Source organism: Crinia signifera, chromosome 2, assembly GCF_055691185.1.
Source record: "Crinia signifera chromosome 2, ASM5569118v1, whole genome shotgun sequence".
NCBI lineage: Eukaryota > Metazoa > Chordata > Amphibia > Anura > Myobatrachidae > Crinia > Crinia signifera.
The window spans coordinates 365020017-365036012 of NC_139218.1; the positions used below are offsets into that span (position 1 = coordinate 365020017).

Sequence of the window (15996 nt, forward strand, 5' to 3'; positions counted from 1 at the left end):
AAATAGCAGGTGGCTGTCGGGAACCCGGTTGTCGGTGTTTTGACAGTCGGGATCCCGACGTCGGGTAAATGCCTGTTGGGACCACGTCTGGCACCAGTGGTCCTTATCCTCTAAATTACATTTTTACCTATTTTTAATATGGGGTATTAACTTGTATTCATATCATTCAACATACTGTATCCAAAACGAATAAACGTGAACATGGTAAATCTGTGCAGGACCCAGAAACAGAAATTTGATTTACCACTGTGTCCACCTGCATTTTATATAGAATATTGATATTTGTTTTGAAAAGTGTGTTTTATAACCGAAGAGAACATTGAGCAAAAGTGTAGTAAAATATAGACTTGTGTAGAAAACAAAGTATAATGAATATAAAACTAAAGGTTTAAGGGGCATACACACGGAGCAAATTTTTGCTATTTTCTAAACAATCTGAATAGATTGCTTAGAAAATAAGCACAGATCTCTGTGTGTATGCCCCGAGAGATTAAATATCTCCTGCTAAGTCAGTGCAAGCAGTCAAAATCTAGTCAAATTGCTTAGCACAAATCTCTGCGTGTGTATGTGCTCTCCATGGGAGATCTGGACACAGGGAAATCGCCTACCCTAAATAGCTTAGCCCACATCTCTACGTGCGTATGCCCCTTAGACTGGTGTTATTCTCCTAACCCGATGGTGTATTTAACACTTTAATTCTATGATCATATCAGCCTGGAACGGTTCAGATTTCCCGATACAATATCACAAACATTTCACACTCTGGTGTAATAAAACATCTTTTAAAAAAGGTCGAACATAAAAAAATCTATTAAATACAGGAGCTCAGACTTCTACAGTAATTTGTATATTTATAAATTTGGGTTTTAGCAGATTCCCCTTTTTGTTGTGTAACGTCTTTCCCAAAAGGCTACAACACAATTCAAAATAACTGTACTAAAAAACCTTTTCTTTAAAAAGATGGTCTAATGGGGCTACCATTCAACGTGCTGCTGCTGCTGTCTGGAAACTACCCGGATATGCCAATTCTGACCCAAGAACAAAATCAGGTTCCGCTTATCTGGGATTTATAATATGCAGAATTACCCAGATACGCAGCCAAATCATAGCACAAATATAAGGCCCACAAGCAAAATGTCACATGCAATATTCATTTGGGTACAATCTGTGCAAGTCTAAAATGAGGAGACCAAAAGCACACAGGGGATTATCAATCCAGATTTATCACAGCATGAGAGCATTAGGAAGCCCTGGAATTTGGAGGTCCAAATGTTCCAAAGAAATCAATAGTTAATGCACGATGAATTCAGTTTAAGGTTTGCTGCACAACATTTGAACACGCCTGGGAAATAATGGGAGAACACAGTCTGGTCAGATGGCAGCAAAAGGACACTGTTGATTCCATAATACACACACTGGGTTTGGTGGAGAAATCAGAATCTGCTTTATTGGCCAGGTATACTTGCGTATACTAGGAATTTGTTTTTGGTTTGCTGTGCAGCAGCCAGGTTGGTAACAAGTAAACAGCATACAGTATAAACAGGTGGGGGAACATGTACAGTCATACAGAAAGTTATTCTGAGGGGACACTGTTAGATTATGTGCAAAGGGTTATGGCGCGACTAGACAGTGAGGTGTCCATGAGTTCACGTGATACAGGTGAATCGCTTGAGGAAAGAAACTTTTTAGGCTTCTGGTATACCTGATGGGAATAGCAGCAGGATAAACAAGCCGTGGCCAGGATGTAGTTGGTCCTTGACTATCTTTGTTGCCCGCTTTTTTGCTCTGGACAGGTACAGGTCCTGGACAGAGGGAAGGTCTGTTCCGATTATCTTCTCCGCAGTTCTGACTACCTATTGGAGTCTGCATTGGTCTCTCGCGGAGCCGTACCAGACCAGTATTGAGGAGCACAGTACAGACTCCACAATTGCGGAGTAGAAGGGAGCAGAAGCTTCTGTGGGATGTCGAACGTTCTCAGTTGCCTAAGGAAGAATAGCCTCTGCTGCGCTTTTCCAACAATAGTATCAGTGTTGGGCCCCCATTTAAGGTCCCGGGAGATTGTGGTTCCTATGGCACTGCACAGCACCACAAAACCCTAGAACAACAGTTCGGAGGTGGGAACATGGTGTTTGGATGTTTTTTAGCATACAGAACTGACTTACTCCATATGATTAACGGAAGGATGGATGGAAAAACGTACATAGATCATCTTGCCAAAAATCTGCTGCCACCAATCAGAATGTTGAAGACGAAACAAGGGTGGACATTTCAGCAAGACAATGATCCTAAACACAGTGTGCACGGTGTGGGCCCCATGGGACCTTCATTTCATTGACGTCATCCGGGGGTGCGGCGCGGAGTCACTGACATCATCGAGGGCGGGAGAGGAGGCATCACTTAGAACTGGCGCTACTCCAAGCGCTGCCTCCTCCATAGTGTGAACGGGAAATGGGTCGCTCAACCCCTTTAACACTTTCACACCGCCAAGCAACATGGCAGCCAACCGGTAAGAACTCTGCTTTTTACCAGTTCGTATTGCTGTGTTGCTACCCTTTTAAGGGACACGGTAACCCCTTTCACATGACAGTAATTAACGGTTTAACGGCTTGTACCCAGTAATTAGTTGCGATGTGAAAGGGGTAATCGTTTATAATACAGTGTGAGCAAATACCTGCATCACAAAGCCATATCTCCAATATACCAGGTGTCTATCCAGGGGTTGCAGCTTGTGATTGGTTCTGCAGCATACACCCCCCCCCCTCCCCCCTCCATAATTAAAGCTCACCCTCTGATGACCATTATATTCCAATCGGGCAACAGTTAAGAGGTTGACATTGACAATAGTTTGACATGGTCATGGTTGACACGTGGAGAGGTTGCCATTGAGTTTTTCCCAATTTTTCAAGTGTGCCGAGCATAGTGGAGCGATGCACCTGGACTGAAGGGAACGGCCGGGCTGCAGACTGTAGTGTCCCTATGGAAAAGGTGTCCACCAGATAGCCTGTCACGTTGTCACAGTGACAGCACCTCACACACAAGCGCCACATTCCCCCCCCGCTGAGCAGCCTCCTCTTGTTCTCAGAATGGATTGTCTCCTATAAGCTCCTGGCACAGGTCCACTTGCATTATTCCCCAAAATAAACTTCCCGAAAGGTTAGCACTAACAAAGGCAGTCAGCTGCTCCTTTATTGGAACATATCATGGTGAGTGGAGCAGAAGGTAAATCAATCACTAGATGCTATCTAACATGATAAACACATATCAAGTTCACAACAGTCCATGTAGAGAACCGCCGCTCAGGGCTTGTCCGCACTTGCAGGTTTCCCAAATCCCCAAAAAAGTATGAGATGCGCAGACACGAGTGCCTGCATAACAGCTCGATATAAAGGGTGCAATAAACCATGACGCAGTCGAGATCTCTACACAACCGTTCCAACCACATGAAGCTGAATAGTGTTCCCGCTAGGCTTTTAGCGGGGCGCTGCGCCCTGCCCGATTTTCAATGGGCAAAATGCGCCCTGCCCCTCTAGCAGCGCCCCGCTAAATCAGCCTGCAGTCTGTCCCTTTGGAGTGCCCGGGCCGTCGCATCGCTGAAGGGGGCTTGCCCGGCCATGGCTACGTCCCGGCAGCTCAGTGACGTAGTCATGGCCGGGGCACGTCAGCAGACGTTGCATCTAATATCGATCTATCTACACAGTCTCTCGGGGTACCTTGCACTAAAATTAAATTTAGGGCATGTTCTACAGTGCAAATAACAGAATTTCTATAAATATATACAGCTCTTTTGTGGGCACTTTTTGTAGGTACTTACAAAAAAATATAAAAAAAGCAGACGTAGCAAACCATTGGTGGTAAGGAAACGCCATTATAAGGATGGGGGTGCTAAATAAAATGTTGCATTAAAAAAAAAAAAAAAAATAGAAAAAAAGTTAATACATTTTTTGTAAAAAAAATTTTTAGTGGTTTTGTAGGGGAGGGAATTCATTTAAGTGGTTAATAAGCGTTCCCTGCTGTGACGTTCATTTGTTAATTCTAATTATTGCTCATACTCGCTCTCTTGGCACTGTACTTATGTCTGGTATATTTTACTGTACATGTGATGCATCAAAAAAAAAAAAATAATAAAAAAAATACTGGCAGTCTGGAGAGACCGCAGTGTGTTTGCAGTAACATAGAAAATAGGAATTTAATACCTTCCGGTAATTCCTTTTCACGTAGTCCTTATGGGATACTGGGAATGGTCTTAAGACATTGGGTATTAGAGGGTATCCGCAGGAGACAGGCACATCTATAACTTTGAAGCTGGGTGTACTGGCTCCTCCCCTCTGATTCCCCTCCCAGGAACCAGTTAATGGAAAAACTGTGCCCGAAGGAGAATGTACATATGAGAGGAATAACTTATGTCACCTATGTAAACATAAGTGTGAATAGTGTGGTGAGATTCATGCCAGCACACCCGCATTCATCAAAAACAAAAAACAACTATAATACCACCAACTGGGTGGATTTTCTTTAACAAGGTCACTGAACTAGACCTTAGAACCAGAAGACAATAAAGTGAACTTCTGAACTTTAAACAGCAGAATAAGCTGCAGCCAGACCCCCGCACAGGGCGGGCGCCCAGTATCCCATAAGGACTACGTGAAAAGGAATTACTGGTAGGTATTAAATTCCTATTTTCACTAACGTCCTTTATGGGATACTGGGAATGGTCTTAAGACATTGGGGATGTCCCAAAGCTTCCAGAAAGGGAGGGTACGTGCGGAGACTGCTGCAGTACTGCCTGCCTGCCCAAACTGGGTATCCTCTTTGGCCAAGGCATCAAACTTGTAAAATTTTACAAAGGTGTGTTGCCCCGACCATGTAGCAGCTCTACAGAGTTGCAGAGCTGACACACCCCGAGCAGCCGCCCAGGATGCGCCCACCGATCTGGTGGAATGAGCCTTTAAAACCGGAGGTGTCGGCATGCCTGCCGTCACATAGGCTTGTTGGATTGTAGTCCTAATCCATCTAGCAATGGATTGCTTAGATGCAGGGTGTCCCTTCTTTTGTGCGTCATACAGAATGAATAGACAATCTGTCTTCCTGATTCTTAACGTCCTCTGGACATACACACGCAGGACACGCACCACATCCAGGGATACCGGAATATCCGGCGAACTAGATGCAGACGGGACTACAATTGGTTGATTTAGGTGAAAGGAAGAAATCACCTTAGGGAGAAAACGCGGGTTAGTTCTCAACTCCGCTCTGTCTGAGTGGAAAATTAGATAGGGACTCTTACAGGAAAGGGCTCCCAATTCAGACACTCTCCTAGCCGAGGCTAGGGCCAAAAGGACCACCGCCTTCCAGGTGATATACCTCAATTCAATCGACTCCAACGGTTCGAACCAGGAGGATTGAAGGAAGTTTAGAACAACGTCCAAACTCCAAGGAGGTGTAGGAGGTACAAAGGGAGGCTGGATGTGAAGCACTCCCTGAAGGAAAGTTTGTACTTCCGGGATGACAGCCAATTTTCTTTGGAAGAATATAGAGAGGGCCGAAATCTGTACTTTTAGTGAGCCCAGACGGAGACCCAAATCCAATCCCGCTTGTAAGAAGCACAATAACCTGTTCAGGTTAAATTTCGCAGGGGGGACCTTCTGTTCCTCACACCAACCCACGTACTTTCTCCAGATCTTGTAGTAGTGGGTGTTTGTCACCGGCTTTCTGGCCTGAATCATCGTGGTGATAACTGATGAATGCAGACCCTTCTGGGCTAAGATTTTCCGCTCAGCCTCCACGCCGACAAACGTAGCCGCCCTAAATCTTGGAAGACGCAAGGGCCCTGTGTGAGAAGATCTCTCCTTAGAGGCAGAGGCCAAGGATCCTCGATCAGCAGGCTCTGTAGGTCCGAGAAACAAGCCCTTCTTGGCCAGTCCGGAGCCACAAGAATGGCTTCCACTGCCTGACTTCGAACCCTTTTTAGAACTCTTGTCAGCAGTGGTATGGGTGGAAACAGGTACACCAAGGGAAACACCCATGGAATTGTCAGGGCGTCTATTGCCACTGCGCAGGGATCCCTGGTCCTTGTGCAATACATGGGGACCTTGTGGTTTAACCGGGATGCCATCAGATCTATCGATGGCTGGCCCCAACGGTCCACAATTGCTGCAAACACCTGTGAATTCAGGCTCCATTCCCCGGGGTGGAGGGCGTGACGGCTGAGAAAGTCCGCCTCCCAATTGTCCACACCCGGGATAAAGATGGCCGACAGCGCCACCACGTACATTTCCGCCCAAGCCAGGATCTTGGAAGCTTCCTTCATGCAAGTCCTGCTTTTCGTGCCTCCCTGGCGATTTATGTAGGCCACAGTTGTGGCATTGTCGGACTGTATCTGGAGCGCCCGACCTTGGAGGAGATCCTGGGCTTGTAACACTGCATAGTATACAGCTCTCAGCTCCAGTATATTGATGTGGAGTCTCGCTTCCCACCGAGTCCACTGACCTTGAAAGGTTCTGTCCATGGTCACAGCACCCCATCCTTGCAGACTCGCATCTGTTGTGAGTCGCACCCAATCCTGGATGCCAAATCTCCGACCTGCAAGCAGGTTCGACTCCTGGGTCCACCATAGAAGGGACTGCCGGGATTGATGCGACAGAGAAATCCTCTTGTACATCAGGAGATGGGAGCCCGACCATTTTGCCAACAGATCCAGTTGGAACACCCTGGTGTGAAAGCGTCCGAACGGAATGGCCTCGAAGGTGGCCACCATCCTGCCCAATAGCTGGATGCATTGGTGAACCGACACCTGAGGCTTTGCCAAAATCACCATCACCAGGGATTGTATGGCTTCCATCTTCTCCCGAGGGAGGAAAATCCGTTTCAACTCTGTGTCCAGGAACATTCCTAGAAAGAGGATACGACGCGACGGCGTCAGGGAGGACTTGGGGATATTTAGGATCCACCCATGCTCGGATAAAACCTGCCTGGTTTTTGTTATATCCTGGAGCAGGACCTGTTCCGACCTTGCTTTGATCAGCAAGTCGTCCAGGTAGGGGATAATGTTGACACCCGACCTCCTGAGCAGTACCATCATTTCTGCCATCACCTTCGTGAACACACGCGGCGCTGATGACAGGCCGAATGGCAGCGCTCTGAATTGAAAGTGCAGATCTTTTAGCGCAAACCTCAGGAAAGCCTGGTGTGGACCCCAAATTGGTATGTGGAGGTAGGCGTCCTTCACATCCAGCGATGCTAAGAACTCTCCCTCCTCCAGGGTTGCTATTACTGCCCGGAGGGACTCCATCTTGAATTTGTAAACCCTTAAGAAAGGGTTTAGTGACTTTAAATTTAAAATGGGGCGTACCGAGCCGTCCGGCTTCGGCACGAGGAACAGATTGGAGTAGTAACCCCTTCCTTGTTCCTCCAATGGGACAGGTGTGATGACCTGTGACGCTAGCAGGCGTTGTATTGCCTGTTGTAGGTTCACTCGATCTGCCTGTAGGGCCGGCAGACCTGATTTGAAGAACCTGTGAGGAGGAGGTCTTTCGAATTCCGACCTGTAGCCGTTGGTAATAAGATCTCTCACCCAGGAATCCAGGAGAGAGACTGACCACACGTGGCTGAAAGCTGACAGGCGACCCCCCACCTCGCAAGTGACTCCAGGGTCGGAACCCGAGTCATGCCGCAGGCTTAGAGGCGGTGGCATTAGCGGCACGATCTTGAGATCCTGTGCTGGCGGGCTTTCTGAACCTACCGCGGCCCCCTCTGGCGGCCGAGCTGGAGCCTCTCGCCCTCTGCCTGGGCCTGGAAGGCCGAAAGGACTGAGACGCCTGAAAGGACTGGGAAGCATGCCCCTGAAAGGGACGTTTTGCGTGAGTGGAAGCTGTCGGCAGAAAAGTCGACTTGCCGGCTGTAGCCTTGGATATCAGGTCGTCAAGTTCACTACCAAACAACTTTTCTCCCTTAAAAGGCAAACTCTCCACACTACGCTTTGACTCTGGATCAGCTACCCATTGTCTCAACCAGAGTGCCCTGCGGCCCGAAACCGCCATTGCGGAAGAGCGAGCATTTATAGCTCCAAGCTCCTTTTGAGTGTCACACAGGATCTTTGCAGTATCCTGGATATGGCGAAGTCTCTCTCCGACCTGCGCCATTGACATATCGGCCAGCATGCCTTCCTGGATTTGAGAAGCCCATGTATAAATGGACTTAGCCATCCAACAACTGGCGAGGACAGGTCTCTGAGACGCCCCACTCGCTGTGTACATGGACTTAAGGGTGGTATCCAGCTTTTTGTCTGTACTATCCTTTAGTGTTGCTGCCCCTGGAACGGGGAGAACCACCTTTTTGGACAGTCTGGACACTGATGCATCCACAACCGGAGGCTCTTCCCACACCGCTCTAGTGGCGGGATCAAAGGGAAAGTTGGACTTAAACCTTTTAGAAAGTTGGAAACGCTTTTCAGGTTGTTTCCAAGCCTCCTTAAACGTCTCATCAAGGTCAACTTGTTCAGGATAAACAATTTGCCGTTTCCTTTGGGACCCAAAAAATGGGTCACCTTCCTGCATGTCTGCTAAGGGAAGGTCTAACACTTCTCTTATTGCTGTAATAAGAGGTTCTGGGCCTCTAAGAGATGACTGTGAATCAGGGATCAGAGCCCCGTCGTCCACGTTATCATCTGTGTCGTCACCCACCTGCAGATCATCATCTGAATCAGGCAACATGGCGGCCGCAGCACGCTTCCGTGACTGGCCCGCGGTGGTGTTTATATTATCCACCCGTGCGGCTAGAACTGTTAAGTCCTGCTGCACCTGTTTGGTCTGCACTGTATTTGCAGCCAATTGAGTTGACACTGCCTGCAGCATGGTTTTAATGCCTGCCGCCCACTCAGGCTCTTGTGAGTCTGATTGAGGAGTACCACTGATCTGGGGTGAAACCCCTGCCCCACTCGTTTGAGTGGACATACATTCCTCACAGGTAATCTGTGAGGTGGACTTAGGCACAAACTTGCTGCTGCAAATGAGACAGGTTAACTTCCTCACCATGTTGGAGGAATAAGTAACCTTTCTTCCACAAACACACCACAATCACAATGAAATAAAATATATATAATCAATGTGCAGTGTATAGCAGCTATATATGTGTGAGCTCTATCACTGGAAGTGTGTAGCTTAACAAGCACGTGGGGGAGCGCTCAGATTACACTGAGGAGACCAGCACACCCTGTACAACCTGAACTCCTATTTAGGAGTTGGTAACACGCATAAACACAGAGCAGTGTGATCAATTAAGCGATTTTAGCGCTAAATACACTTGCTGTTTTCTGCAGATTTCCTCTGTCCAACACCTCACCGCTGAGGAGTGATCTGGAGGCAGTAATGGCGCCCAGGGAGAAGCAGGAAGTAGTGTATGCGCGCTCAGAGCTCTGGCCTCGCTCCGCTGAAGCCCCGCCCCCCTGTGATGGCGCAGGGGCTTCACTGATCTTTATACTGGCGCTGGCTGTCAGTTTTAATGGCGCCCTTTACACTGAACAGCGTTTTAAGGTGGGATCTGCCCTGGTAGCCCAGGGACTGTCACCCGCAGCCAGTCTGTGACGGGGGGTCTGCGCAGCCCCTGTGCAGGGTACCGCGTCTGCCGCCGCCGCCATCTTGCCGCACGATGAGCCGGGGTACCCCACTGTGGGGACCCCGGTTTCTACTCACCACAGACGTCTTCGGACTGTGTCAGGAGTGTGCGGCATGCTGGGGGTGAGTATCACTGCAGCGCAATGCCCGTGAGTACAAACACCCTCTCAGGACAGTGGTCCTGCAGCAGGGACAGCTCGGTACCTTAAGAGGCCTGCAGCTGAACCCTCCTCAACTGACTCCCACGAAGCAGGGATACTGTGAAGTCCAACACAGTAACCCCAAAATAATAAAAGAAAATAAACTGAAGACAAACTCTCTGGAGCTCCAGCAGTGTGCATCCTCTCCTGAGGGCACATTTTTCTAAACTGGTTCCTGGGAGGGGAATCAGAGGGGAGGAGCCAGTACACCCAGCTTCAAAGTTATAGATGTGCCTGTCTCCTGCGGATACCCTCTAATACCCAATGTCTTAAGACCATTCCCAGTATCCCATAAAGGACGTTAGTGAAACATAAAATGTGACAGCAGATCAGAACCACTTAGCTCATCTAGACTGCCCCTTGTGTCTCCTTCTTGCTGATTATGTGACTTGACTGGCACATGGTTAGATCTGTATCTGTATCTTATTTGTCCACACAACAAGGCATGGGCAAATTTGACAGATACGATTGCTTGGAGGACTACATTCATTTTCATCAGGAGATCACAGACCAAACGGTATACATCAAAAAGACCTGCTCACAATAATGATTGTGTCCTGATTTCCCTTCAAATCCCCAGCAGAATTGGTGGTTATTGGATTCTAAGACCCCCTCCCCCATGGTTATTGAATAAACAATGTACACACAATGTGTACACAATCAGTTTTACAATCCAGCTGCTGTTCGTTGCCAAGGGGTCAGTGCTCGTTGCCAAGGTGTCTCAGAGGAGACAGACGCTAGAGGTAATATTTGACCTCAAGCATCTGACAGGGAGCCCAGCATTGCAGTGTTACCCGGAAGTTTCAGGAGTGCATAGCGTTGTTCTCCCTGTCAGACTCTAGAGGGCAAAAGTGATCTCTAGCGCCTGTCTCCTCTGAGGTGGAGAAGTACGGGGGAAAGCTGCTGCAGGCGGCAAAGTGCGAGGGAAGGAGGTGGACCCGTTGAAGGACCAATTGCATGTGCTTAAAAGCTCATGCAATCTGCACGTCTGATTGGAGGACAAACCATTTGACCCACGGGACCGCACATTGCACGATACAATCAGTCTTACAACCCTTCTAGATTGTACGCTCGGGTACCATCTCATTCTGGTGTATGGGGCCTTAAGTCAAATATGGACTAGCACCTCTCAATCTAGCACGATATACTACACAAAGAATAATGAGAGGAGAGACCGAAAACTCATTCTCCTCAACCATTAACAGAGCCGTCCTGTTCATACGCTCATCCCACATTCACTGTGTGCCGTCAGTGTGTCCTGCCTGGACAGCAGGGACCTATTTGATGACGATATAAATGACAGTAGAAAACTGATCGCAAGGCTGCAAGCTGCATCTTGAAAGGGTGTCTCGGAAGGCCACAGGATCTAGCTACAAATGGGATGGTAAAATGTAGACATTGCATTTAAACTGCAGGATTGTCAGACCACCTGTGCACTATAACCCACAGCAATAGACAAGCTAGGAGGTGTATTGCTTGTCCCAATAGAACACCATTTTTTTTATGTGAGCAGATGTTCCCAGCTGCTGATTGCCATGGCAGTTTTATAGGAGCCCCCTGTGGATCTGTAAGTGTTCTGCTTTCCCAAATTATGTCTTAGACTGCATGAATAGTATTTGCATGTCAACCGGAAAGAATGTGGATTGCATGCTGCAGGTCATGTGACACGCCCAAAATATGAGCCTATTCCAAGGAGATCTTTCAATGTGCTGGAAATTAATACTAACACGTCACTCTGTGGCCTGTAACATACACCAGATAAATGCAATCACCCCCTGCAAACCACGGGCGTGCAGAATGCTTGTGTGATCAGCTAGGCATGCTAAAGGATACTAAGAGATTGAGGTGACTTATCAATGAAAAATTCATTGTGGATGCACACTGAAAAGGTCACAAGGCAATTGGAGGGGGGAGACCGAGACACCAGCTGGGGAGGGCGAGAGCGGAGGGGGGACACCAGCTGGGGAGGGCGAGAGCGGAGGGGGGACACCAAGCTGGGGAGGGCGAGAGCGGAGGGGGGACACCAAGCTGGGGAGGGCGAGAGCGGAGGGGGGAGACTAAGCTGGGGAGGGCGAGAGCGGAGGGGGGACACCAAGCTGGGGAGGGCGAGAGCGGAGGGGGGGAACACCAGCTGGGGAGGGCGAGAGCGGAGGGGGGACACCAAGCTGGGGAGGGCGAGAGCGGAGAGGGGGGACACCAAGCTGGGGAGGGCGAGAGCGGAGAGGGGGGACACCAAGCTGGGGAGGGCGAGAGCGGAGAGGGGGGACACCAAGCTGGGGAGGGCGAGAGCGGAGAGGGGGGACACCAAGCTGGGGAGGGCGAGAGCGGAGAGGGGACACCAAGCTGGGGAGGGCGAGAGCGGAGGGGGGGAACACCAGCTAGGGAGGGCGAGAGCGGAGGGGGGGGGGAACACCAGCTGGGGAGGGCGAGAGCGGAGGGGGGATACCAACTGGGGAGGACAAGTGCGGAGGGGGGACACCAGCTGGGGAGGACGAGTGCAGAAGGAGGCGGGGCGAGACAGGGGAGGGCGAGAGCGGAAAGAGGCCGGGCGAGACAGTAGAGCAGCAAGGGTGGAGGGGCCTTGTAGACCGTCATGGGGAGGTTGGGATCAGATGCAAGGGGAGCAACCAGTCAGCAGCTGCATGAGATTATTGTAGACAAAATAAGGGGGGGGGGGGGGGTGCGGGGGTAGACTTTTTAGCAGATTTCTGCATTATAGAAGAAAAAAAAAACAGGTACAGAGGAGCAGTAAATTATTCTTATTGGATTTGGGACTGTCTTAAGCAGAGATAGATGAGCAAGGGGACCAGAAACCAGCTGCAGTAGTGGACACAGTACACAAGAGCAGAACGGATAATTGTTTGGATTGCATCTTGAGAAATAGAAGTATCTCGCCATCTTAGGGAGTCTGAAACTGAGGTGTACAGAAGAAGGAACAGTCATAAGTGCCACTAAGGCCATGCATGGGAGACAGGACTGACCAGTTTTATGTGGTGGGTGCAGGACGCAGAGCAGTTGGCGAGAGGGAAAAAAGTTCAGGGTGCGGGGCAGCGGAAGTGCTGGGGGCTCATCAAACTATTTATCTGATAATGTTTGTTACAATCACTTTGTGTCAGTGGTAGATACAGTTTCCCTTACATAATCCATGACGTTTAAAGAGGAAAAGAATGGTATTACAACCACCCACCAGCTTACTCTCCATACATCACATAACCTACATATTGGATATCCTCTCTGAAATTCAGCTGTACCTTAAACATGCTGCAGCCAGGAGACAGCCACATACACCAGTCCACCAAACCAATACCCAGTATTCCCCCCCCGGAATATTCAGACTGATGCCAGTCATATAGTAAACCACCAACAGCCAATGGTTCATTGTGGAAACATTCCAGTGAGTGGAAACAAGAACCACAGTCTATCACATGCACATTTATTTATATGGACAGATGGAGACCAGCAGGGCTGGGACAAACACACTCTTAAGAATGCTTCCACTCATAACAGGGTCCATTCAGCATAATCCTCCCCATCAGACACAAGACAAGAGGAAAGTTTCTAAATCCAGATTCCAGGCTTTGTATATTTCCTTAGCTTGCGTACAGGTGACATAACCACTTTTCATGAATGGACGCAGGACACATGAAACGAAATATTTAAATGAATATTCATTCATTATTCAATGTATTTAAAAATAAATATATAAAGAAAAAAAAAAAAACAGCAGTCTTACTACTACAGAAGTAGACAAGAGGATAGTTGTACATATCTGCTAATAAAGGGGATATTCAATTGAGTGCTGCAGGTTTAGGGAATACGGCAGCGCTGAAAAAACTGTGCGCGCAATCTCCTTTTGTCACGCACCCCTAGAACAAGTCTGATATTCACTAAAATCTTTATTTTTTAGGCAAAAATTACCAAAATTTTCTATGGCACCCCACCTCCAAGAGCAATTAAGCAATTGACTTAGTCTGTATTTACTCGCCTTCCAAAGGGAGGTCTTCTGTGTGTGAGACCACGCCCAGGAGGAAGCAGTCTGTATTTACTTGCCTTCCAAAGGGAGGTGTTCTGTGTGTGAGACCACGCCCAGGAGGAAGCAGCAAGGAGAACTACCGTACATTTCTCCCAGCAGACCCAACGCCAGTAGGAAGATGGAGGGAAAACCAGGTACCGATATTTTTCCTTTTGCTTGCATCGCAGTTTTCAAGGCTGAAAATCTAGCGGGCATTTTTTTCTAATTGAACACCATATTGCCGCACATACCAGCGGTAGTCCAAAACTGCGCATGAGGCCTTGGAGGTTTTTTTACGGCTAAACCTCACATTCAATTGAATTCCCCTCTGTACAGCTTGCTTGTGATTGCATCTAAATTACTCAACACGACCTTGAGAAGATTAGAAGTTGCTGAAGCAGGCACTTACTACGGTGGGATTGCCGCTGCTGATTAACTGGTTCACTTCATGGAAAATGCTCTTGCAGTCAATGGATTTGTCTAAAGATCCTCGTTTCACGATCACTGCTACGGCCAAAAGGATCTGTTCCCGCACGTATTTCTGAAGGCTGCGCAGACATAAAAAGAAACACTAGAAACATTAATTACATTGCAAGTATTCTCTCAAGGTCGGCTTGATAGCACACCCTAATAGCCAAACTGTGGCAGGACATGCTGGGACGTGTAGTTCCACAGCAGCTGGGAGGGACACATTTTGAATACCCCTGGACATTACCATTTGTAGCAGTTCAGCAGGGCTTCGGAATTACTAATGAATGGCAAATTCTGCTTTTCGTTAACATTGGTCAAGCTTAATACAAATTCAACCAAGTCATATGGATGCTGGGAAAAAAATTCATCCAAGTAGATATTCTGGCCATCAGAGGCATTGGAGTTACGTAACAAAATACATGCAAGTCCTGTAACTTCCACATTTCCAAGTAATAAGGGGGGGGGGAGGAGTTCTTGGGCTTATGAAAGGTTCGCAAGCGGAGAAGTCGCTTGAAGCAACACATCTGCTTCTACCAATCATTTTATGGAATGCACTTGACATTCCACCTGGAAGCTGATTGGTGCTACAGGTAATTTCTCCCCTCTGTAGAATGCACGATTCATCTCTCCCTATCACATATTCTGTGACTGCATGGAGCACTTCCAGCTATGGACCCTGGCACTGTGGGCAATATAGAGGCCTTTGTATCTTCAATGTAGTGCGACACCTGCTAACAAGCCAATTACAAGGGAATCTGTAAGGAATTTGTGTTAGATCTCTGGAGTAACTTGAAAAAGGACAGCTAGCATCTGTTCGTTAACTGTACCAAAAGGCAATGCTGATAAATGAGGCTACACAGCAAGCTGTTGCTGTGCTGTGTGCCTGACCTAAAGATTTTAGTCGTCACTAATCATGAACACTAAACACGCCGTGCTTTGCAAGTAAGATCAGTGCCACTAAGTTTCGGGCAAAAGCCAGCGCTTAGTAAATCTTGTATCTATGTATTAAGTACAGTGAATGAAGGAGTTAACGATAAACCACACACCGTGGAACTGCTTCATTCGAATTTCACTGCAGCCAAACTCAGAAACTTTCCTTGAGAATATCGGTTTTATAGCTCCCCCTACTGTGAGCAGAAATAATGTTCGCTGTACAAGGATGCCATTACTAATACCATGTTCACATCGCCACGCTGGCATTAGCCCAGGTTCTTGAAACCGGCTTAAATGTTGTGTCACAGATCGTCTCAGCTCAGCAGACCTCGTTCACACTGCACCTTGGACCCTGGAAATTCCCTGGTCAGCCCCGTTCACACTGAACACGGGTCTGTCCTGTCAATAAGTGTGAGGAATCAAAAGAGGAGCTTTGATTGGTTGGCAAAGCATCTAACTTTTTTCTTTCAGACCCGGGTTGAAATGCCTGCTCAAGCAAAGCAGGTTTGGCTGGGATTGCATGCAATATATAGCATGCAAAAGGACCACATGTGATATACAGTACTACGTGTGATCCCGCTGCTCGGGAGGGTCCCGGGCGGCTCATAATACATAGAAGCATAGAATTTGATGGCAGATAAGAACCACTTGGCCCATCTAGTCTGCCCCTTTTAAATGGAGCATTACGTGCGACTTCTCCAAGGGGAGAAGTCGCCGCAGTGTATGGGGGCCTTTAGTTTGGCAGACTTCCCATTTGTCTCTTTAGAGAACA

At 48.1% G+C, this 15996-nt stretch overlaps 1 protein-coding gene across 1 annotated transcript in view; it reads right to left on the reverse strand.

The window, feature by feature from the left end:
* The window catches only part of XPO4 (exportin 4), a 96608-nt gene that overhangs the window by 56420 nt on the left and 24192 nt on the right, over positions 1-15996 (reverse strand). Inside the window, exon 4 of the mRNA XM_083169947.1 lies at positions 14230-14368. Coding sequence (XP_083026073.1) covers positions 14230-14368 — 139 coding nt within the window. The remainder of the gene's footprint in view (positions 1-14229; positions 14369-15996) is intronic.